Source organism: Phalangium opilio, unplaced genomic scaffold, assembly GCF_054372755.1.
Source record: "Phalangium opilio isolate 3A_F unplaced genomic scaffold, DU_Popi_V2 ptg000045l_1, whole genome shotgun sequence".
In the NCBI taxonomy this organism is placed as follows: domain Eukaryota; kingdom Metazoa; phylum Arthropoda; class Arachnida; order Opiliones; family Phalangiidae; genus Phalangium; species Phalangium opilio.
This window is the reverse complement of record NW_028324168.1, coordinates 598,973-620,817: the sequence shown is the minus strand read 5'-3', so window position 1 is coordinate 620,817 and position 21,845 is coordinate 598,973. Positions and strand designations below refer to the sequence as shown.

General features: G+C 40.4%; 5 protein-coding genes and 1 long non-coding RNA gene across 6 annotated transcripts; 1 reads left to right on the top strand and 5 right to left on the bottom strand.

The window, feature by feature from the left end:
* Positions 1-243: 243 nt before the first annotated feature.
* Positions 244-13,379, bottom strand: LOC149676563 (uncharacterized). Its single transcript, XM_089838536.1, has 15 exons — positions 13,243-13,379; positions 11,936-12,085; positions 11,332-11,639; positions 11,068-11,236; positions 7,810-8,192; positions 7,463-7,746; positions 7,180-7,402; positions 6,893-7,122; positions 3,976-4,198; positions 2,787-3,074; positions 2,048-2,270; positions 1,328-1,985; positions 1,037-1,268; positions 791-981; positions 244-612 (listed from the first exon to the last, which is right to left on the bottom strand). The coding sequence occupies exons 1-15, from the start codon at positions 13,259-13,261 to the stop codon at positions 372-374; spliced, it is 3,822 nt and encodes a 1,273-aa protein (XP_089694662.1). The 5' UTR covers positions 13,262-13,379; the 3' UTR covers positions 244-371.
* On the bottom strand, positions 4,348-6,582 carry LOC149676565 (cholinesterase-like). Its single transcript, XM_089837611.1, has 4 exons — positions 5,767-6,582; positions 5,322-5,704; positions 4,975-5,258; positions 4,348-4,915 (listed from the first exon to the last, which is right to left on the bottom strand). The coding sequence occupies exons 1-4, from the start codon at positions 6,230-6,232 to the stop codon at positions 4,672-4,674; spliced, it is 1,377 nt and encodes a 458-aa protein (XP_089693737.1). The 5' UTR covers positions 6,233-6,582; the 3' UTR covers positions 4,348-4,671.
* On the bottom strand, positions 8,126-9,094 carry LOC149676564 (acetylcholinesterase-like). Its single transcript, XM_089837632.1, has 2 exons — positions 8,806-9,094; positions 8,126-8,743 (listed from the first exon to the last, which is right to left on the bottom strand). The coding sequence occupies exon 2, from the start codon at positions 8,730-8,732 to the stop codon at positions 8,256-8,258; it is 477 nt and encodes a 158-aa protein (XP_089693758.1). The 5' UTR covers positions 8,733-8,743; positions 8,806-9,094; the 3' UTR covers positions 8,126-8,255.
* Positions 13,380-15,125: 1,746 nt separating the features above from the next.
* Positions 15,126-16,790, bottom strand: LOC149676562 (ribonuclease H2 subunit B). The gene is made up of 10 exons (XM_089837624.1): positions 16,645-16,790; positions 16,513-16,584; positions 16,351-16,458; positions 16,225-16,289; positions 16,032-16,155; positions 15,807-15,971; positions 15,644-15,725; positions 15,494-15,584; positions 15,339-15,416; positions 15,126-15,272 (listed from the first exon to the last, which is right to left on the bottom strand). The coding sequence occupies exons 1-10, from the start codon at positions 16,664-16,666 to the stop codon at positions 15,183-15,185; spliced, it is 897 nt and encodes a 298-aa protein (XP_089693750.1). The 5' UTR covers positions 16,667-16,790; the 3' UTR covers positions 15,126-15,182.
* A 324-nt stretch (positions 16,791-17,114) lies between these two features.
* On the top strand, positions 17,115-21,055 carry pav (kinesin family member pavarotti). Its single transcript, XM_089837599.1, has 3 exons — positions 17,115-17,850; positions 17,917-19,560; positions 20,545-21,055. Exons 1-3 carry the CDS (start codon positions 17,115-17,117, stop codon positions 20,745-20,747), a joined length of 2,583 nt encoding a protein of 860 aa, XP_089693725.1. The 3' UTR covers positions 20,748-21,055.
* Positions 20,976-21,748, bottom strand: LOC149676560 (uncharacterized). Its single transcript, XR_016366469.1, has 2 exons — positions 21,628-21,748; positions 20,976-21,207 (listed from the first exon to the last, which is right to left on the bottom strand). It is a non-coding gene; the product is annotated as an uncharacterized LOC149676560 (long non-coding RNA).
* Between the last annotated feature and the right edge of the window lie 97 nt (positions 21,749-21,845).

Sequence of the window (21,845 nt, the reverse complement as noted above, 5' to 3'; positions counted from 1 at the left end):
TTCTTCCATATAGGTTTAATGTCATGTTTTTCATGATATCTGACGTACTCCTGGACCCCTCCTCTTAGCTGTTATTTTTAGGGGTTAAACTAAATTTATTGATAAACAAGCTAACCACCACGTATATAGAGTTTGGACTTAATGTAAGTGTTTAATTTAATTTTGGTTTTTGGTGGGTTCTGTCTTTGGACCAAGTCTTATCGACCCTGGAGGACCAATTTCTTGGCACGCCATCTAACGTGTCAGTTAACAGATACAAGCAATAATTTATTCAAGATCATACTTAATTACTTAAAAAAAATGCATAAACGTTTAAATTATATTTAAAATACCCTCGATTAATTGGTTTCTGGTAAAAAATAATCGATTTTTTAATCGATATTATTTCCCGAACAAGTTTGCAATCCCTGTTCTTTGTCATCGGGATTCTTGTCATATTCCATACTTTTTATCAAGTACTTCCAAGCCGCGCATTTGTCCGATCTTGGGTGTTGAATTTCAGTGTCTCCGTTTGACCGTATGATCGTAGAGTACCGTTCTTTTGCATGGTATAATGGCCAGGGGATGGGTATAGACTCTATTCTCGATTCCTCGGCACTTAAATTTGGACTCCTGAAAGATAATTTTTTTTAATTATTTGTGACGCTAGACCTTTAACCGAATGCACGCGCCATTCTACGCTTATCAGTTCAAAGAAGGCGCGTGAATGAAATGCATTGTTAAAGGTACAAAATTTCCCGCGAGATTTCATTTTAAAGGGAAAATGTAGGTACGTGAAATAACTCCTTACCCCGTTCGCGCAAAATTTGCAAATTTCCTCATCACTTCTCGTACAAATTGCAAATATTCTGACGTCATTTGGTCGGAATCTAAAAAGTCTCCGAATAGAAGTAGACCATCGCAACCGTGTAAGGCTCCGGACCATTTCGGGACGTGGGCTTGAGTCATATTAGCTCTGCCATCAAAAATGTACCTGTAGACCTAAAATGAAGTGTTTTAGTACGTAGTTTTTCATTTAAGGCGCGTTCACACATACCGTGATTTGCATCTCGGCTAAAGTATCAGCGAAATCCTGCGTATCGCAAAAGACTAGAAAATCGCCAATGGCTTTAATAGCAGCGTCTCTAATCATGATTGGGTCATCCACGGGTTTGGAATGGTCTACGTAATACCGTGTAATGACACTGACCATTTCGTGGGTCAAACTTGGCTCCAATTTCTTTAAAATATGCTCGAAATCCGCCCACTCTAGTTCACTATCTTCGTATCTGAAAAAAAGGGGGATCACAACCAGGGTTGCGGTGTTTCAGTCACGTGGTACACTTACCTGCTGTATAAATATGGGTATTTGGATATGAATTCAAATGTACCTTCGTCGGACGTTGTACCAATCATTACAGCTATGTTATTTCTGGCGATGTATTTCATGTCCTCAGGATCGTCCTTGATAAATGTTCCGTCGTAAGTTGGTCCAATTGTATATTTCTCATCTCCGCATACGTCCGCGGCTTGGCTGACCTCTTCGGCCGATTTTGACCTCAAAAAGGCCAGGACCTCGTAAGGGTCATCCGTACCCTTGTAGTTCAAATTTCTGGCCACCTCAACGGACTTTCGTATAACTGTTTCTAAATCGTTGAAGGACGAGGCGCTGCTCGGGACACCACTCATCATAATGGCCCTTTGAAAGAGATCCGAACTTCCGCGTGACATGATATGAAAGCCGACGCACGATGACCCCGAACTGACCCCAAAGAGTGTGACTTTCTTTGGGTCTCCGCCGAATTTAGCGATGTTTTTGTTAACCCATCTCAAAGCCATTTGTTGATCCATTAATCCCGCGTTACCGGGAGCTTCCTCTCGAAGACCGAGGCTTAAGAAACCTAATATTCCTAACCGAAAGTTGAGGGAAACCACAATGACGTTCTCTTCAGAGACCAAGGTGGCTCCGTCGCTGTAGTAATCCGTTGAGGAACCCAAGTAGAACCCTGCGAGATAAATATATATCAATTAAATTGATAATTAGGCTTAAATGTCTGAAGTAACGAACCTCCACCGTGTAAGAAGACCATAACCGGAAGTAGATGTCTCCTATCGATGTCCCGGGGTACCCATATATTTAGCATTAAACAATCCTCGCTGTAAGGTGGCGGGACACTGTAACCCAATTTTCGAAGTAGTTTCATTGTCTTTTCGGGACCATATTGGTAACAGGCATTTCCTTTCTTATCGGCCACCGTTAAGCCGGGTTTTCTTACCGCTTCTTGAGGTGGCTTATTAAAAAATAAAATTAAAAATAAAACATCGAATAACCATGGAGCCCAGCGGTCCTACAGTATAATTCCTATAAAATCCTGTATTTTAGAGCCTGTCCTATATTATCCTATCATTTCATGAAAGGTCCTATAATATCCTATATTTTTTGACCTAGTCGAAGTTTTCGTATAGTTTACCATAAAATTTAACAAAATTTAGCTCTTTGATCGAGATTGCATTTGACTAGACACCGAAATTGCGGAGTTTCCTCAGGATTTTTTATATATTATATTTAATTAATTAAGTTCCTCTTTTCAAAGTAAAATCCAATTTATTATCATTTTTTCTTCATATTTTTCTGCATAGTTGAAGCCAAAATAGTATTATATATGAGCATTTTTAGCCCTATATTTTCCTATAAAAACACATTATTTCTCCTATAAAATCCTATAATACCGGAAAAATATTCCTATTCTTCCTATAAGAAATTTAAATTTTTAGCTGGGCTCCCTGAATTACGAATAATAACTCACCTTAAATCTTAGTTCACCAATGGGTGGTTTCGCGTAAGGTATTCCGTAAAATACTCTAACAGTATTATTGGTTTTACTCTTGGTTGTTGTGGAGATGAAGACGCCAGAAGTCGTGTCAACAATATCCTCCATTAAAGTTTCCAATTCGGATAGGGGGTTAAAATCTTCCAACTCCACAAAAAATTCGTCTGAAGGGGCCTTGTTATTTGGAGGAATCGAAGCCGTTCGCGCAAATTTAAAATTTACCATAGCAACGAGACACAAAAGTATATGGAAAATTAACATATTCGTAATTTAATTTAATTTCTGAGATAGACGTGAAGATCCACTCTTTAAGACTTTCAATAACCGATTATCGGGGTTAATATTAAAAAATGTGGTTTAGTGGGTCCTTGCGTATGAGTATGTAGACTAATTAGGCCTCGTTTTCCGTTGAATTTCGATAAGATATCCAATGCAGCATCTCTCTGATTGTAAACATATCCAATTTCACTTTCCAAAGATTTTTATTTATTTTTTTTCTTTATTTTATTTTTACCAGAAATGTATAATACTTCTCTTCGAGAGAAGTGTACCATATAGCGGGGTAATTGTAACATTATTTTTCACAACATCATCTGGGACATTTCAACATTTGGATTATTCAAAGTTACTAAACCGAATCACATACGCGATAAATAGTTCCCTTGTTATTACTCTGTTAGCGCTTAACTATTTGCCAAGGCACATGCGCTTGTGTATTTTTCTCCCACGTCAAGAGAATCAAGGTTTGTGGGGTGATTGCTGAGAATTTAGTGCTACCAAACAGTTATAGAATTCACCCTAGCACGGTGCGATGCCCATCTGAAGTTTGATGGGCGGAAGAGGAAACAAAAAGGGTGATCCTGGGAAGAATCATGTTACGTCATGCTAATGTATTAAGAGGATACAGAGTGTCATCCTTCTTCTATTATCCCCTTCTGTTTTACTCATCATTCCTGGTACTCTATCCTTGATTGAAGTGGTTTACCCAGAATACCATTTAACCCGACCTTTGTTTATCGTTCGAGTTGATTCTTAGAAATTTTAGCATACAGGCCGGGGAATTAAGGGTCAATATTCAAACTTTTAAAGGAATAGTACAGGATATAACATGAATGTGTGCAATTATGTCACAATTTTATTTGGTAAACTTCAATTAATGATTTACATCATGGTGAGGTCTAATTCGCGTTGCCTTGTACTTAGCAGCCTCTTTGCAATCGACATACGTTTCGACTAATGGTACGACTTGTTGAAAAATGTGGCATGTCTCGGCTCTGAAGTGATGCGTCACTTCATCGTGTTTGACCTTCAAAGTCAGAGTTTCGCCTCCCTCTTTCGTGTATCGCGGGAAATCTCGTTCCTCACCTTCCAAGTTCAAACTGGGATCTCTGTAAATAGCAATCGTTTTAGAATTAGGCCTAATTTTAAGGGTTAGCAAGGGATAAATTAAGTACCCGTGTTTAATGAAGTTCCCGTATCTTTTCATTGTTCTTTTGGCAAAATCAATGTATTCCTCGAGTAGTCCTTTTATGTCGGGTGTAGCGCTATCAGGAGTTGGCAGGTAATGTCCAAATAAAATGGGAATATCTCCACCATGGATAGCTTTAGTGAATGTTGGTAGAAATTCCTTGCCTTTGGGCTCTGGGGGTTTGCCGTCTAAAACGAATTTGAAGACCTTTCGGAAAGACCAATCAGTTTAAATTCAATTTAAAGGGACTCGCCGAAGCTATTGTGGTGAAGGGGGTTACTGTTGGCTAGTGTGTTGTTACCCGCCCACCGCGACGGTGGCACCATTCCTTATGCTCAAAGAGCTGGTGAACTTCACCCCATCAGCTCCGGTGCGACCCTTTAAGTTCTCCTTTTACAAAATAGTGTTAAGTACTTTATTTCCTTGACTGGCTAAGTAGTCAGCAAACTCGTTAACGTCGCAACTGATTAAGTAATCACCGACTGTCTCCGTGGCAAGGTCCCTCAAGTAGTGAGGATCCCCTCGTTTTTCTGGCAACACGTAGTTGTTGACAATTGCGGACGTTTCGTCATCACCGAAACCGAATGCCCGGACAATCCTTTCGTATTCGTAGAAGTTTATGCTATGGTCCTCGTATCTGAAAGTCAAATTATATTCTAATCTGTAATGGAAATAAATCCAAACCGACTTATTTACCGGTAGAATAAGTCAGGGTGTGACATGAGTGCGAAAAGGGCCCCCTCATCTGACATGGTTCCAATCATAATTTGTATGTTATTTTGTTTGACGGCGTCCACGATGGCGTGGTCGGGGTCTTTGCGCAAAAAGTATCCATCAACAGTGGGAAGAATCATATTGGCTTCAGCGGCAAAATCACGGTATTGGTTGCCATCGTTTATGTCTTCAGGATCCAAGGATCTCAAGAACTTTGCGACACTGGGAGGGTCCATCTTGCCACGGTAACCATTATTCGTCGCTACCTAAATTTTTAATAGGGTATTATAGACCAAGAAGGGTTTCTCGTGAGGTTTCATAACATTTACCTCGTAAGACTTCTTGACTACAGTCTCGACGCTCCCGTAAGCCCATGGATTGGCCGGAACGCCGCTTTGCATCAGGGCTTTTTGAAACAGTCCCTTGCTGGCTGGTGATAGGATATGATAACCAACTGAAGCGGAACCAGCGCTGGTACCACCTAGAGTGACGTCATTGGGGTTTCCTCCGAATGCCGCGATGTTTTTGTTGACCCAAATCATGGCCATCTGTTGGTCCATCAGTCCAGCGTTGCCGGGTGCTTCTTCGTGGTTTAAACTTAAGAAACCCAAGGCTCCCAGACGGTAGTTTATAGTGACCACGATAATCTTCTCTTCGGCCGCGAGGGTGGCACCGTTAATGACAAAGGAAGTTGAAGAACCCAAATAGAAAGCTGTTCAGACAATATTTGTAAATCCTTGGTGGTGACAGAATCGTGCTTATGTTGTATCTTACCTCCAGCGTGAAAGTAGACAAGTACCGATGCCTTTTCCGGGCAATCCTCTGGAACATAGACGTTTAACTGGAGACAGTCCTCGGTGAACGGTCTCTTTATATTAAAACCACGATTCCTCATTAAACGTACAAGAGTGTCTGGTCCATGTTGATAGCAAGCAACCGGTTCTTTGTGAGCCTTGAAGACACCCTTAAACGGTTCCTTAAGTAATTCCGGTCGTTTAAATCTCAATTCCCCAACGGGTGGCTCGGCGTACGGTATCCCCAAATACCCTATGACCTTTTTCCCAGTTCTACTGGCCATTTCTATCCCTGAAACTTGCCCATTTTCAGTCTTGACCAGATGGGTATCTTCAACGGCTATTTCGTTTATCTCCGGTTGATCCGATAAAGTCATTCCATAGGTCAGGTGAAGGGAAGTTAGGGTCAAAAGGCCCAGTAGTAGAATAACCGTTGACCGAGCCATCGTGATGCAAACTAGAGTTGTGTTTCTCTAGATGGAAATCCACCTAGTAACTAAGTGAAAATTAATTATACCGTCCCCTTTTCTTGATAACATCGTCTGTCTGACATAAGTTATGTTTGAACTTAACTGATATGACAGAGTATTGAATGTCCAGAATATCGGATCTTGATTTCACGAAACCATATGATAAGTCGCTAATTTTTAAGCGTGCATTCAATAGAAGCGCTGATAACTAACCCTGCAAATACTATCTAGAAGTCACGACCTTATAGAGATCGGATTTCATATTCACTTTACGATAATAAATTTATCATTTTCAAATAATCATTTCAAATCTTTATTGATTAATATATTTAATGTTTTAATGCTTAGCATCATGATGAGGTCGAATTGGCTTGTTTTTAGCGGCCTCTTTGCAATCGACATACGTTTCGACTAATGGTATGACTTGCTGAAAAATGTGGCATGTCTCGGCTCTGAAGTGATGCGTCACTTCATCGTGTTTAACCTTCAAAGTCAGAGTTTCGCCTCCCTCTTTCGTGTATCGCGGGAAATCTCGTTCCTCACCTTCTAAGTTCAAACTGGGATCTCTGTAAATAGCAATCGTGTTAGAATTAGGCCTAATTTTAAGGCTAGCTTGGAAAGAGATAAATTAAGTACCCGTGTTTAATGAGGTTTCCGTATCTTTTCATTGTTCTTTCGGCAAAATCAATGTATTCCGCTAGTTCTCCTTCTACCTTAGATCTATCACTTTCAGGAAGCAAGTAAATGCCGTGTAAAATTAGGGAATCTTGCCCGTGACCGGCCTTAGTGACGTTGATGAAACTCGACGGAATTACACCAGAGAAGTATGACTGCGGGGCCTTGCCGTCAAATACGTATTTAAACACCTTGAAAGAATAATTGGTATTAAGGTCAATAACAAGAGTTCAATCCTAAACTTGTACTTTCTGTCCTTGACTGGCTAAGTAGTCCGCAAAATCGTTGGTGTCGCAATTGAATAAGTAATCCGAAACTGTCTCTAAGGCTAGATCTCTCAAGTAGTGAGGATCCCCTCGTTTTTCTGGCAACACGTAGTTGTTGACGATTGCTGACGTCTCGGTATCACCGAAACCGAAATCGCGGACAATTTGTTCGTATTCGTAGAAGTTTATGCTATGATCTTCGTATCTGAAAGTCAAATTAGGCTTAACAACATGGTAAAATTGTAATTTTTCCCGGATAAATTACCGGAGGAATAAAGTGGGGTGTGACATGAGTGCGAACATTGAACCCTCATCTGACGTGGTTCCAATCATAACTGTGATGTTCTTTTCTTTGGCGGCGTCCACAATGGCGTGGTCAGGGTCTTTGGGCAAGAAGTGTCCATCAACAGTAGGAAGAATCATGTTTTCATCAGTGGCGAGGTTACGAAAATGGTTGCCATCGTTCAAGTCTTCAGGATCCAAGGATCTCAAGAACTTTGCGACACTGGGAGGATCCATTTTGCCACGGTAACCATTATTCATCGCTACCTAAATATTTGATAGGGTGTTATAGACCAAGAAGGGCATCTAGTGAGGTTTCATAACGTTTACCTCGTAAGACTTCTTGACTACCGTCTCGACGTTCCCGTAAGCCCATGGATTGGCCGGTACACCGCTTTGCATCAGGGCTTTTTGGAACAGTCCCTTGCTGGCTGGTGATAGGATCTGATAGCCAACTGAAGCGGAACCAGAGCTGACACCTCCTATAGTGACATCATTGGGGTTGCCCCCGAATGCCGCGATGTTTTTGTTGACCCAAATCATGGCCATCTGTTGGTCCATCAGTCCAGCGTTACCTGGTGCTTCCTCATGGTTTAAACTTAAGAAACCTAAGGTTCCCAGACGGTAGTTCATAGTGACCACGATAATCTTCTCTTGGGCCGCGAGGGTGGCGCCGTTAAAGCCGAGATGGGTTGAAGAACCCAAATAGAAACCTGTTTAAAGCAATATTTAAACCATCTTCTTGATCTTCCTTGGTAGTTAATATTAAAGGTCATCTAGCTCTTACCTCCGCCATGAATGCTGACAAACACCGATGCTTTTTCAGGACAGTCCTCGGGAACGTAAACATTTAACTTCAAACAATCCTCAGAGAATGGTCTCTTAAGGTGAAACCCTAATAGTCTCATCGATCTCATCAAGTTTTCTGGTCCATGTTGATAGCAAGCAACCGGTTCTTTGTGAGCCTTGAAGACACCCTTAAACGGTTCCTTAAGTGGTTCCGGTCGTTTAAATCTCAATTCCCCAACGGGTGGCTCGGCGTACGGTATCCCCAAATACCCTATGACCTTTTTCCCAATTTTAGTGGCCATTTCTATCCCGGAAACTTGTCCATTTTCAGTCTTGACCAGATGGGTATCTTCAACGGCTATTTCGTTTGTTTCTGGTTGATCCGATAAGGTCATTCCAGAGATCAGGTGAAGGGAAGTTAGGATCAAAAGGCCCAACAGTAGTGTAAGCCTTGACCGAGCCATCTTGGTCAAAACTATACTTTAAATTATTAACCTTAAAATCTTGGTTTATTAATTTTAATCAAGTTATACCTACCAGAGTTCAAAAATTCCGTGTGGTTTTCTCAATCGAAATCCACTTAGTAAAGAAATTGAATTTGGTGATCGAATCCCTTTCTAATATCTGATACCAATTATCTTTAAACTTAATAGATAGGACCGGGTATTGAATGTCTCACTTCCTCGCGGTTTCTTCAAAGTACCATTGTTAACTGTCCCTAAAGAATAAGCCTAGATTCAGTTAAATCATTATGACTTTCACTGACAAGTAACTTTAGACATGATAGTGAAGTCTGGGAGTTCTGATTATCATAACACTAAACAGAATTCATCCATGACCTTCATCTGGAATTTTTTCGGTAGTGTTATTTTTTATATATCAGACATTTTTTTAATGAAAATTCTTTGCATTTTATTTGTCAATATCATTTTTCATTGGACAATTAATTGGAACATTAACTTAAATTTCGAAAGCTAATTATTTTGAATAGCTTAAGTTAATACTAATATTAAAATATACTAATCAATGTATATTTTTGTGTAAAAACAGTTAAAATTTAATCAATAACGTCAATAATTACCGTTGATTACATTAATCTTAATTATCGAGCTTAATTATAATTAAAAACTGTGGTCAACATGAGTAAAAAGTATGTAGTCTGTACAAGGATGTGTTTAAACGTCCATCACACTATGTAAAACACGTAGGCGATTGAAATCCCGAACATTTCTTTGCCTAAATTGTTCATTTATAGTCTGGCTCCAGCTCTAATTGGTTCACGCACTGGACTTAGCATGTCCGGGGTCATACATCTCATGCTCTCCTCATCTGGAGAGATGATTCTTTGCCGCCAGACTCGGTAGAAACTTGACCTGTAGTCCTTCGTCGGTTGGAACTTTTGAGAGTTTAAAATAGCGTAGAAACGTCCGTAATAGACGTACTTTTGCCATCTAACGCCACGTCCTTGGTTTTCCAAATTAGGGTTTCTAAAAACAGAAAATTTGCGATCATTGACCAACCAAGCTATGAACTGTAACATTTGCTTACCCAGTACGGGCGAAAGTAGCCCATCTCTTGGACATTTCGTGTCCGAAGTTGACCAAGTCATTGGGCAAATCGTCGTCGCGCATGCCCAGTATCATTAACTGGTCACTGACGTGAATGGCCCCGCTGTATTCAGGGAATGTCTTGAAGATGGGCAAGGTTTGGTCGAAGAGATATCGGTAGACGTTATTTCCAGCGAAGGCGTAGCGTTCCGAGAAGAATTCCGTATCCATATTGTAAAGGCCATCGGAGACGACAGCCAGGGCGGTGTCCCTCAACATCATGCCACCCATAGCTCCAAATTGATAAGCCTTGTACATCCGGTTTTGATAAAAGTTGCTCAAGAGAGAAATCTGCTGTTCGGTTAGACCTGCGTAGTCAAGTATTAACAGGCTGTTTTGTAGCCCTGGTTACGGTCCATTTGTTGTTAAGAGTAATTACCCCTGTTATTCATGGTCTTGATGACGTCAAAATGTTGGTCTTCCGTCAGACCAGCGAATTGTCCCTTCCTAAATACGTCAGGGTAGTACGATTTGAAAAACGCGATTCCTTCATCCGAGACATTGCCTAGCATCAGGTCAACGTGGCTTTCAAACTTCAAGTCGTCTAGATAATCCATTGGAGGTCTAGGAAGGAAAAATCCATCCACTGTTGGTCCGAAATGATTGACGTCCAAGATTCCTCTGGTTCCGTACTGACCCGCAATGGGTAAGGCTGAGCAGTCGACGCTCCTCAAGAACTTCAAGACATCTTTCTTATTATCGTAGTCTCCCATGTACCCCAGGTTATCCAAGAGTCTATTAACAGCGCCCAAGAGAACTTCTTTATCACGAACCACTCGAGGATTGGCTGGTGAACCACTCATCATGATTGCGCGATGGAAGAGGCCTTTACTTCCCGGGGACATCAAGTGAAGGCCAACACTGGCCGAACCGGCGCTACAACCGAAGACGGTGATGTTTCCATTATCCCCACCGAATGCGTCAATATTATTCTTGACCCATTTCATGGCCAACTGCTGGTCAACCAATCCAACGTTACCCGGGACTTCGTCTTTCAGATCCTCGCCTGTTTTGGAGATAGCAAGGAGGTTGTTTTAATTTAAATAAAATTAATTTCATATCAATAACTTACCTAAATACATGAATCCAAGAGGCCCAAGTCTATAATTCATTGAGACCACAATAACATCTTCTCTTTCGGCCAAGTGCTTGCCGTCGACGTAACCGTTGACGGACGAACCTTCTAAGAAACCACCGCCGTGTATAAATACCATGACGGGTTTAGTGCAAGCCCCGCCATTGGGCACCCAGATGTTAAGTTTCAAACAGTCTTCACTCGGATCCTTGAGAACCATGGGGTATTTGCACGGCTTTTTTCCCGATCTGACCACCTGAGGACATGGATTTGGTGTCTCCAAAGCCTGTAAACAAGTAGGTTAAATTTAATTAGCATTTTTGACCTATGAAGATGAACCTAAGAAGGAAAGGTCGGCAAATTACTAAGCCGGTCTTATACCTGAAACGTTCTCTTCCATGGGGTAACTGGAACAGGCGCTCTAAAGCGGAGCTCTCCAATAGGCGCTTGCGCATAAGGGATCCCGTAAAATGTCACAATTTCTTTTCCCGCTCTGCCTTTAAGTTTAAATCCTTCAACCGGTCCCGATTTCGTCACGATTCTCGGGTTAATTTGCGTCGATAACGACTTGGCTAAGTTAAATCGGCAACATCGCGATGGTCGCTTGAAAGCCGATTTAGCAATATTGCCGACCCAATTAGATCCGAAACCAGGAAAAGTTAATTGCCACATTTCCGCAGATTGATTAGCTATAAATACAATGATAGAATTTTTTTTTAAAAAAAAATTATTTTAAAATCTTTATTTGATATCACTTCCGTAGTACTCGAAAAGATCTTTAAATATTTGTTAATTATATTAACTTAATTTTATTTAAATTGCATTCTCCGTTTTATTTTAGATTGGGGGAATACTAACATAAATAACTCCTAATAATAAACAAACTTGAATTTCGTTAACTTTTAACCCTTGAACTTTTTACGATAAAAAAATAAATATCAATAAAAATTCTGATTATTTTTCAGTAAACTAAAAAATAACTTACCAGCTTTTGTATCGGAAGACTTCGGTGTTTCTCGTGGTTTCTTTCGCTCCAAATTCGAACTTTTAACCACCGAATTTTCTTTAAATTCTTTCCCGTTGTCACGGCTTATTTTACAATAACTACAACAGTTGCCTTCGCAAGTAGATTGTCCTGGGGGTTAAATGGAAAGAAATGGTGAGGTCCGGTCAACACGCAGGTGCAAATAATAATGGTTAACGCTTAACACCAGGAGGGACTGTTCTAAGGGGACAATTCTCTGGGGGCTTTCCCGAGTTTTAAAGGGGTATTTGGTGCACGTGCAAATATGACCAGCGTTTCCACGATGTTGAGGGTCTTTGAGCATCTATCTTAAAGGGGTTCCACCCCTTGCCAATCTTTTATCAACAAAAGATAAGACCCTTGAACTACGGTTTAGAGGTCACGTTTCACGCTCATTGTGTTCGATATAAGGTACGTAATTCCCCTTCCCTACGATAGTTCAAAGTTTTATTGAATATAAACCCTTTTGTTGTATCAAGGTCAGTTTAGACCAAGTGGAACCTAACCTTTCTTGTACTAATCTTTAATTGAAATTTGTTTTTGATGTTATTATAATTAGAAGCAGGAGCAAAACCTAAGAAATGCGGATCAAGATACACTGTCTTGTATTAAATAGACCGTTCCATTAATGCCATGAGAGATGCAAACACCACAGGGGCAGAGAGAATTTAGAAGGGGAGTGGAAGGGGTGGTTTGGAATGTAGCGCAACGTCGTCTGCTAAACGTTATCTAGGCAGGTCGATTTCCGGTATGATGCGTTTGTAATAGATAGATTTTAGAACACGTGACCGGAAACTCGCCTACCCCAAAAAGCTCAACGCGACATCTTGTTTGGGCGTCATCACGTTTAATAGAGTCAAAGGGGGGGCCTTCCACTCCCCTTCTAAATTCTCTCTGACAGGGGCGGGGTCGCCATCGGAGGCTCTAGTCTAAAGTAATACTGAAAAAATTCTAGGGCCTGAGCTGACGACTTCCAATGTGGTACCCAAACCGAGGTAAGAGATAGGAGGGTATGACGTCACGAGAAAGTTCGTAGTAGCGGACTATTTCCCTCGTGCCAAGAAACACCGCAAGAGGCAGTGCGAGTTGGCTAGCCTCCGGCGTGTAGTAAATGAACGAACTTTCTGGTGTTGTCACTTGGCAATGGTCTATAGACTATTTCGGAAATTCCATAAAGAGAAACCAACACGCAGGGGCGAAGCCTCCATTGGGGTATTCTCGCTCTCGCATGGAGTGTAATTAAATTGTAAAGTAATTGAAGATATTACCTTTAAGATTTCCTTTCATAATTCGATCTTTCTTTTTCAATTGAATTTTTTTTTGTTGGGGTCGTTGCCGTTTTTTCTGGTGTTTCGAAACTTTAGCTTACCAAATTCAAAGTGTTGTTTTAGCCGGTACGACCCAGCCCTTTTATAAGATAAATTTTCAATTGTTTTGTTTATAAACAAGATTTAAAAGTATCTGTTATCTCCTTTGGGAAGTGTTGATTTTCTGGCAAATACTAGACCTATCTTCGACACTTTTTCGAATTATGAATGTCCTTCGGAACAATAATTGTCTATGGGGACCCAAGTTCAATGTTTTAATCGAAGAGAATCAAAATCTGGTAATATAGAGTGGTATTCTGAGAGCGGAGGAGCTACGGTGAGACGTGACGTCAAAATTGGTAGTCTAAATTGTATGGTCTAAGCTGACGACATCCAATATGGGATCTCGCTAAAACAAAGGTAAGAGATAGGAGGGCGTGGTAGCAGACTATAGAGCTATCTTAGTTGTGACGTCAGTGCCTACTTAAAACGTCACGGGCTTAGCTTTGGCAGTGGGCGGCCATGTTTGGTACCGCTTTGGTTCTATAGAGTGCTGTCAGAAGCGCCGGTGTGACGTCACCCATGCTGTTTTCCCATAAAGAAAAAACGGTAACTGTCATGGCCGCCCATTGCTAAAGGCAGACTCGTGACGTTTAACCTTGGATCTGACGTCACAACTGACAGCACTCTATGGGCAAATAGCGTGGGTGACGTCGCACTACGGCTTCTGAGATTGCTCTATTGTAAATCGGAGTTTATGCGTGGTCTATGTGAGTCCCTCTACTAGGCACGGTTTTTATGGAATAATTTAGGGAATGCCTTTTGTTAGCTTTAGTAGGAAAAAAATACAAAATTATTCAAAAGCCTGTAGTGTTTGTTTGAAATATTCAACTGAGAGTCTGGGATTGGAATTTATCTTTTAAATATTTGCGGAATAGTTTGATAAATAATGGTTCGAACGTTTTTCTGGAAACTTTATTAACCAGCTTGAAAAATTTGAAATTACAATTAAATGTAAGCTGCTTATTAATTATCTTTAACCTTTAATCTGACAGTTAAACTTTGCACGTGGTTTATTCAAGGTCAAACATATTTTATGTTATATAATTTTAATTGGTTGTAACTTCATTTCTAATCTACTTAAATTAAAAATTAAGGTACCATTATAAACTGGAGATTTCATAGAGTAATATAGGGAGCTAACAGTAACAACTGGCTACGGGGAAGAGATAGTCTGACGTCACGCAGTCCATCTCTTGATTGGCATTTTTGCGCGTAGAATACCGTTTCCAACCGTTAGGGGGGGGGATGAAACACCAGTAAGAAGAGATAGAAGGTTGTGACGTTTCAGGGCCAGAACTGTTAGCTCTCTGTATCTATAGAGTATCATAACCATAGCATAAGTTTATAAGATGAGAGCATGTTCGAGAACACGCGGTTTTACAGGACTTCCATCTTCCTATTTAGTCTGTACTAAGCCTTTGACAGCGCCCCACAAGGCGTCGCTTTTCGAGAATCTATGACGTTTCATCTACGTCACTTCATGAAAAGCTCTCAGTAACCCGTGACAAACTTATGGAACATATCTTATGAACTTATGATCATAGCTATGTAAGTATAGAGTGCTGTCAGTTGTGACGTCAGGTCCAAGGTTAAACGTCACGAGTCTGCCTTTAGCAATGGGCGGCCATGACAGTTACCGTTTTTTCTTTATGGGAAAACAGCATGGGTGACGTCACACCAGCGCTTCTGACAGCACTCTATAGTTCCCACAGTCCCATTGAAGTCCCCCCCCCAGGATGCAAGTTGGTAATAAGCCTATGTTTTTAAAAAAATTAAACAAATTCAAAGAAATTTATTTTATTTTGTATCAAATTACAATCAAATTTAATTAACAATAATTATTTCTTAGCAAAAAAGTGAGACAAATTTTTCATCCCAGTTTTATCAACTTTAAGCAATCGTTTTTGACTGACAGTCAATTTCTGATTCTGAAATGAATTTTAATGTTAAATTAATTATGAATTAAACTTAATTAACTTTAATTTATTAATTACCGATTTTGAATTAGTCGAATTATTCCCATTAGCACCTGCACTGTAATCATCATCAGGTTCCACACCAACTTTGCCTTTCTAAAAGAAAAAACAAAGTAAAAATTAAACTTAATTAAAATTAAATTAAATTAACTATTAATATAAACTAAAATTACCTTTGATTTAGGGCTTAGGTTTGTGGATTCATTTTGGTCGCCTAGTCCTCTCTTTTTAGATACAGAAGTATCAGAATCTGTAATAGAAAACCTTAAAAACAATTTAAAATTAACATTAAACTGTTTAATTAAGTTTAATATTATTTTTACCCGTAACTTGATTTTAGTTTATGGAGCAAAGCTTGACTGATGTATTCTCCGAGTAAATTGCATGAATACTCCAAATATGATTCTAATTAATTATAATTAATTAAAATCTTAATTTTATTGTTTTAATAATTAAAATATTCATTAAATAAAATTTATGGTTTACCTTTAGAAATTTCTTTAGTTTCAACATAATTTGAAGCGCAAGATCCACCAACATTAATGTCTATTGATTTTTCTTCCAAAACTTTAGATAAACTCGTTACTTTAACTTTTAACCAATCTACAGTCTTATCTTCATTAAATCTGAATACTTTGTTATTTGAAAAATCTATATTTAAAGATAATTACGTCGTTAATGTACTTAATTTTACAGAAATAGTACATGTACCTTTAAAATCTGTGATTGTTTGAACGTTAACCTTAATTTTATTAAGTACAGAGATGAGGAATTTATTGTCAGGGAATTCCTCATCTTGCAGGATGTCTTCTAGAATGGAAAAACGTTTTCCATTCTGCAATAAATGTCAAGTAAATTAAGTTTAATCATGGTTTAATTAATTATGATTTATGAGGTACAATACCTTTTCTAGATATGGTATTAAAAGAAATATTGGATCTAGAGGGGTTGTTAGAAGTATACTTCCATCTATTTAGGTTTAATTATATTTAGTATAATTAGGTTATTAATTAATTTAAACTTTACTAACCCGAATAGGCTTTATTTCCCAAAAACCAAGACCTATGAGGTTCTGAAAACTGTGTTAGTTCATAGATTTTAAACTCATTTTCATCATAAAAGAATAAACATTCAGTTTCTATTAGGGGAAAATATTAATTTAAGTTAATTATTTTGTAATTTTAACACTTACCAGTGACGGGATGCTTTAATTTGATGGTTTTTATAACATTTTTGTTGTTTTTTGAAGTGTCAGATAGGTTTTCTATTGCAAAATAAATGATAAATGTACGGCCGCTAATTAGGGTTAATATTATTTAATTACCTGGCCAGATGACTATCTTCATTATGAGACTCTTTACTCTTTAAAATAATAAGTAATTTAGTTAAAACTAATTACTTAAATGAACAAAAACAGGTATTATTGTAAACAAACAAAAAGCGCGTGTCAATTTTGGCGGGAGATTTTTCATAGCAGACTACTACCCTTCTTCATTTTACGCATGCGCCGCCCGTAGATTCCGGAATCGGAAATACGTTCTCGTGACGTCGCTATTCCTATCCCGCCTTTAAATTTATATTTTCCAACCGTCTTTTAGGGCGCGTAGAGTTTGAATATTCTTTGTTGGTGCGGCTGTTATGTCGTGAAGTTCGTTTTATTGAACCGTAATTGTTTCATCTAAACCAAATTAATCGCCAATCTAAGTTGTTTTGGCGAAGAATTAAGCTAAGGCTTAGCGAATAAAATTATTTTTAACTGTAGTGAGTGAGTGGTGACTAGATTTTGTGCCCAAAATGAGGCCCCAAAGACCTAAGACTCCTTCTCGAAACACTATCCCCAAGCAAAAGATTTTCGTCGTTAAAGATCCAGTTGAGGTATACTGTAGAATCCGTCCTGTCGATAATCCTGAAGATACGGTTTGTCTAAAACCAATCGGAAACAATACTGTTCAATTGATACCTCCCGACTATCTGCTTCCGACTAAAACCCCTTCCAAAGAAATCAACGCTCTTCAATATACGTTTCGTATCGTTTTTGATGATAAATCACCTCAACAAAACGTCTTCGAACACACCACTTTGCCATTGATCGAAGATCTAATCAAGGGTAAGAATGCGGTTGTTTTCACCTATGGAGTAACGTCTTCCGGTAAAACGTACACCATGACGGGTACTCCCACCAACACGGGCATCCTCCCAAGATCCCTGGATGTCCTTTTCAAAGCTATTTCGGGTCTACAAGCCAATAAGTTCATCTTTAAACCCGATAAACAAAATGGATTTGACGTTCAAAGTACTAGCGAGGCTCTTGTCGAAGCTCAGAGAGAGATTGTGAACTCTGCTCAAAAAACACCAAAACAGAAGAGAAGGAAGAATATGTTAGAATGGGCCTTGAGAGAAACTGATCAGACTGAAGTTAGCGTGACTGTCAGTGACGATTCAGTCTACGCAGTCTTTATCTCTTATGTTGAGATTTATAACAATCACATTTTTGACTTGTTAGAGGATATACCCATTGATCAGATTAAAGGTAATATTCTAGGTTGAACTCCTACTTTAAGGGTTGATAATTTTATCGTTTCTATCAATTTCACAGAAAAAACTCAATCCAAAAATATCAGAACTGATACAAAAAACAACACATTTGTTTATGGAGCAACGGAGATTGAAGTTAAAAGCTCGGACGATGCTTTTGAGGTGTTTTGGAAAGGTCAACAAAGGCGCCGAGTGGCCCATACTGCCCTTAACACGGAATCGAGTAGAAGTCACAGCATTTTCACCATCCGTTTAGTACAAGCTCCGTTAGATGCCCAAGGAGCCCAAGTTATGAATGATAAAAACCTGTTTGTCATTAGCCAACTATCCTTGGTCGACTTGGCCGGAAGCGAACGAACTTTGAGAACCAGAAACACTGGGAGTCGATTGAAAGAGGCGGGGAATATCAACAATTCATTGATGGTTTTGCGTCAATGCATTGAAATTCTACGAGAAAAACAACTTAACCCTAACGCGAATCAAACAAAAATGGTCCCGTATCGAGAAAACAAGTTAACTTGGCTTTTTAAAAGCTTTTTCGAAGGAGAAGGGAGAGTGCGGATGATAGTTTGCGCTAATCCGCGAGCCGAAGAATACGACGAAACATTTCAAGTTATGAAATTCGCGGAAATGACGCAAGAAGTCCTGGTCGCTAGACCAAACGAACCGACTCAGATTTCTGGATTGATTAAAGGACGCCGGGAGTTCTTCGAACAAGAGAAACTTCTGGCTGAAAGAGAACGACGCCCGCTTTCCATGAGTTGTTACTACTCCTTAGGCGGACCTTTACCCATCTTCAGTCCAGTTGTCTTTGACGCCAGCTACGACGGATATTTAGTCAACATGGAACAAGCTCTCCTGATGAGACAAATCAAGAAACAAGAACTGATTAAAGACATCCAAGAAAAGGAAACCGATTTCAGAAGCCACTTAATCGACGTCCAGTCCGAGAACAACTTAGTTAAACAACAACAACGCACCGTCCAAATGGACCTAGACGCCCGAGAGACTCAACTACGAACCATGGAAAGAAAACTATCCCATACTGAACAACAGAATGATGAACTGAGGAGACGTTTGTCGTATTTTGAGAAGAAAAAACAGAATTTGCAACGGGAACTAAGCGAAAAGGATTATTTGTTGAATAAAGGAGAAGTTGAAAGAGCCAAAATCGAGAATGATATGCAAGATCAATTAGAAGTTGAACGTCAAAGGATGAGGGGTATCATGGAACGAAGATTGGCTATGAAACAAGCCGAATTGGAGGCGAAAATGTGCATAACCGGTGAAAAGTTCAGGATGTTAAGGGATATCATCAATACGGGAGACGATTGGGGAGAATTCCCAGCTTCTAACAGTGGTTCCGACCAAAGACTTAACGCGAACTCTAAAGGGACGCCGTATTCCAAAGCCCTTTCATCGTCCGATAAGCAACTAAACCGCCTCGGTGGTGATAACGTTAATCGTAACATTCCAGCTGCCAACCCAAAACACAGAAGATCAATTTCGACTGGAAACGAACGCTGGATCGAACACGTCCCGGAAGGTTTTGTACCAACTGGGACTGTTCTACAACCCAAAATGAAGAAGAAGAAGTCTGTAACAAAGCTGAACGTTAACGATATCACTAAGGATGTTGAAAAATATGTTTTGACGCATCAAGAACAAGATTCGGCTGGTGATATGGAAACACAGTTGTACAAAGGTAAATACTATATCGAGACGCCAGAAGAGTGTGGCGAGTAGGGGAACAACGTGGCAGGCGAGAGGGGGAACAACGTGGCAGGCGAGAGGGGGAACCACGAGTGTGGCGAGAGGGGAAACCACGTGTGTGGCGAGAGGGGCAAACAACGTGGCAGGCGAGAGGGGGGGAACCACGTGGCAGGCGAGAGGGGGGAACCACGTGGCAGGCGAGAGGGGGGAACCACGTGGCAGGCGAGAGGGGGGAACCACGTGGCAGGCGAGAGGGGGGAACCACGTGGCAGGCGAGAGGGGGGGAACCACGTGGCAGGCGAGAGGGGGGAACCACGTGGCAGGCGAGAGGGGGGGAACCACGTGGCAGGCGAGAGGGGGGAACCACGTGGCAGGCGAGAGGGGGGAACCACGTGGCAGGCGAGAGGGGGGGAACAACGTGGCAGGCGAGAGGGGGGAACAACGTTGCAGGCGAGAGGGGGGAACAACGTTGCAGGCGAGAGGGGGGAACAACGTTGCAGGCGAGAGGGGGGAACAACGTTGCAGGCGAGAGGGGGGAACCACGTTTGTGGCGAGTGTGGGGAACCACGTGGGTGGCGAGTGTGGGGAACCACGTGGGTGGCGAGTGTGGGGAACCACGTGGGTGGCGAGTGTGGGGAACCACGTGGGTGGCGAGTGTGGGGAACCACGTGGGTGGCGAGTGTGGGGAACCACGTGGGTGGCGAGTGTGGGGAAACACGTGGGTGGCGAGTGTGGGGAACCACGTGGGTGGCGAGTGTGGGGAAACACGTGGGTGGCGAGTGTGGGGAAACACGTGGGTGGCGAGTGTGGGGAAACACGTGGGTGGTGAGCGGGGGCACCAACGTGGAAGGCGAGTGGGGGAATTAGCATGATTAGCTAAGCATGGGCCTGACGTAAATGTCATCTCTTTGCCCACCTCTATTGTAATTCGGAGAATTTTACATTGGGGGAAATTTAATTATGTTTTAATTAACAGGTGATGTCATTCCGTCGGCTGGAGGCGGGGCTCAAGTTATCTTCAATGATGTTGAAACATTGAATCAAACGTCTCCTCCAAAGTATCAATTGCGCAAAAGAAGCGCCGAAACGGGTCTAGTTGAAAGAGACTTAGTCGAAAATCGGTGTAAAGTTGCTATGGAAGGAAAACCGCCCATTTTGACGAAAAAACCCAAACTTTAAGTGAATTTGCTACACACGTATTCAGGAATTATGACCCCCAAAATTCCCAGGCTTTTTTACTTAAAAGTATTCTCTGTAAAGTAATTTTTTATGTTTTTTTGTATGTAAAGGGTGCGTATAAAGGTCCCTGAACTAATTTTTACAATTATTTTGCTTCTCACCGATAAAGTTCCGTTTGTATAAGTTTTTGTTGGAACTAGTTTTTGCAAAAGAAAACTTTTTTAGGCATTTCAAATGAAAATTCAAAATATTTTATTACTTTTCAGTTATCTTGGAAAAATTTAATTAAAATTTTTTAAATATTTAAATTAGTATTTTTTTTATTTAGGGTGGTTTATGTTTTTGATAGTTTGGTATTAATGTCTGTCCGTAAAAATTGGAATTATTTCAGTTTCTTTAAATGTAATATGCAAAATGTCTCGTGTGTTTCCCTCCATTACTAATGTACAGGCGTCGTTTTCTGTTGGGGGTGGAGACAATGTTAATTTTAACTAACATAATGTGACCTCTTGTTCTTATAGTCTTCCCAATTAGTACAGAGAAACACCCGGAAATTCCCATAGATAAAATCAGTTTGGCTTCCTATGCCTTTTTTAGGGCCTAACGTCATAACAAAATCCCATAAGTTAAGCCTATTTGCATATTTATAGAAAATGAAATTGCGTAATCGCTAAATTGGCACGTCGCGAACCTGTCATTAAACTCATTATGGTTATTGTCTTTAAGCCTTGGTGCGATTTCAAGGTTTTAAGTTTCTTTTTTTGTTTTAATACGAAAATAGGCTTAACAAATGTCGATTAACTTTGATGAAGATGAAGATTAAATATTTAATTAAATAACGAGTTTGGGCCTTTGCTACGGATTATTTTGAATTACGTACGTTTCTGACGGTCTGACCTACTAAAAAATATCCGTTTGAACGTTTCTACTTTCGCGGATCGACAGCTCGTTTTCTTTTTTCTACGGCCGCGCCTTCCATTATCCATAATCCGGTATCTGGCTTCCTATTGGTGGAGAGCGACGCCTGTATAATGGCCTCCTCTGTCACGTGACGCGACCGTCGTGGCGAACTTTCGGCAACCGCTTCAGAATCAAGCC

Coding starts and splice junctions, on each gene's coding strand:
- LOC149676564 (XM_089837632.1), bottom strand. CDS start 8,732: ATGGCTCGGTCAAGGCTTACACTACTGTTGGGCCTTTTGATCCTAACT.
- pav (XM_089837599.1), top strand. CDS start 17,115: ATGAGGCCCCAAAGACCTAAGACTCCTTCTCGAAACACTATCCCCAAG. Junction 17,851..17,916: donor ACCCATTGATCAGATTAAAG/GTAATATTCTAG, acceptor TCAATTTCACAG/AAAAAACTCAATCCAAAAAT. Junction 19,561..20,544: donor GGAAACACAGTTGTACAAAG/GTAAATACTATA, acceptor TTTAATTAACAG/GTGATGTCATTCCGTCGGCT.
- LOC149676562 (XM_089837624.1), bottom strand. CDS start 16,666: ATGAAGATAGTCATCTGGCCAG. Junction 16,585..16,644: donor GAAGATAGTCATCTGGCCAG/GTAATTAAATAA, acceptor ATTTTGCAATAG/AAAACCTATCTGACACTTCA. Junction 15,417..15,493: donor ACCTAAGCCCTAAATCAAAG/GTAATTTTAGTT, acceptor TTTTTCTTTTAG/AAAGGCAAAGTTGGTGTGGA.
- LOC149676565 (XM_089837611.1), bottom strand. CDS start 6,232: ATGGCTCGGTCAACGGTTATTCTACTACTGGGCCTTTTGACCCTAACT. Junction 5,705..5,766: donor TGTCTACTTTCACGCTGGAG/GTAAGATACAAC, acceptor TTGTCTGAACAG/CTTTCTATTTGGGTTCTTCA. Junction 5,259..5,321: donor TAGTCAAGAAGTCTTACGAG/GTAAATGTTATG, acceptor TTAAAAATTTAG/GTAGCGACGAATAATGGTTA.
- LOC149676563 (XM_089838536.1), bottom strand. Junction 2,271..2,786: donor TTGGTGAACTAAGATTTAAG/GTGAGTTATTAT, acceptor TTTTTTAATAAG/CCACCTCAAGAAGCGGTAAG. Junction 982..1,036: donor TAGCCGAGATGCAAATCACG/GTATGTGTGAAC, acceptor ACTTCATTTTAG/GTCTACAGGTACATTTTTGA.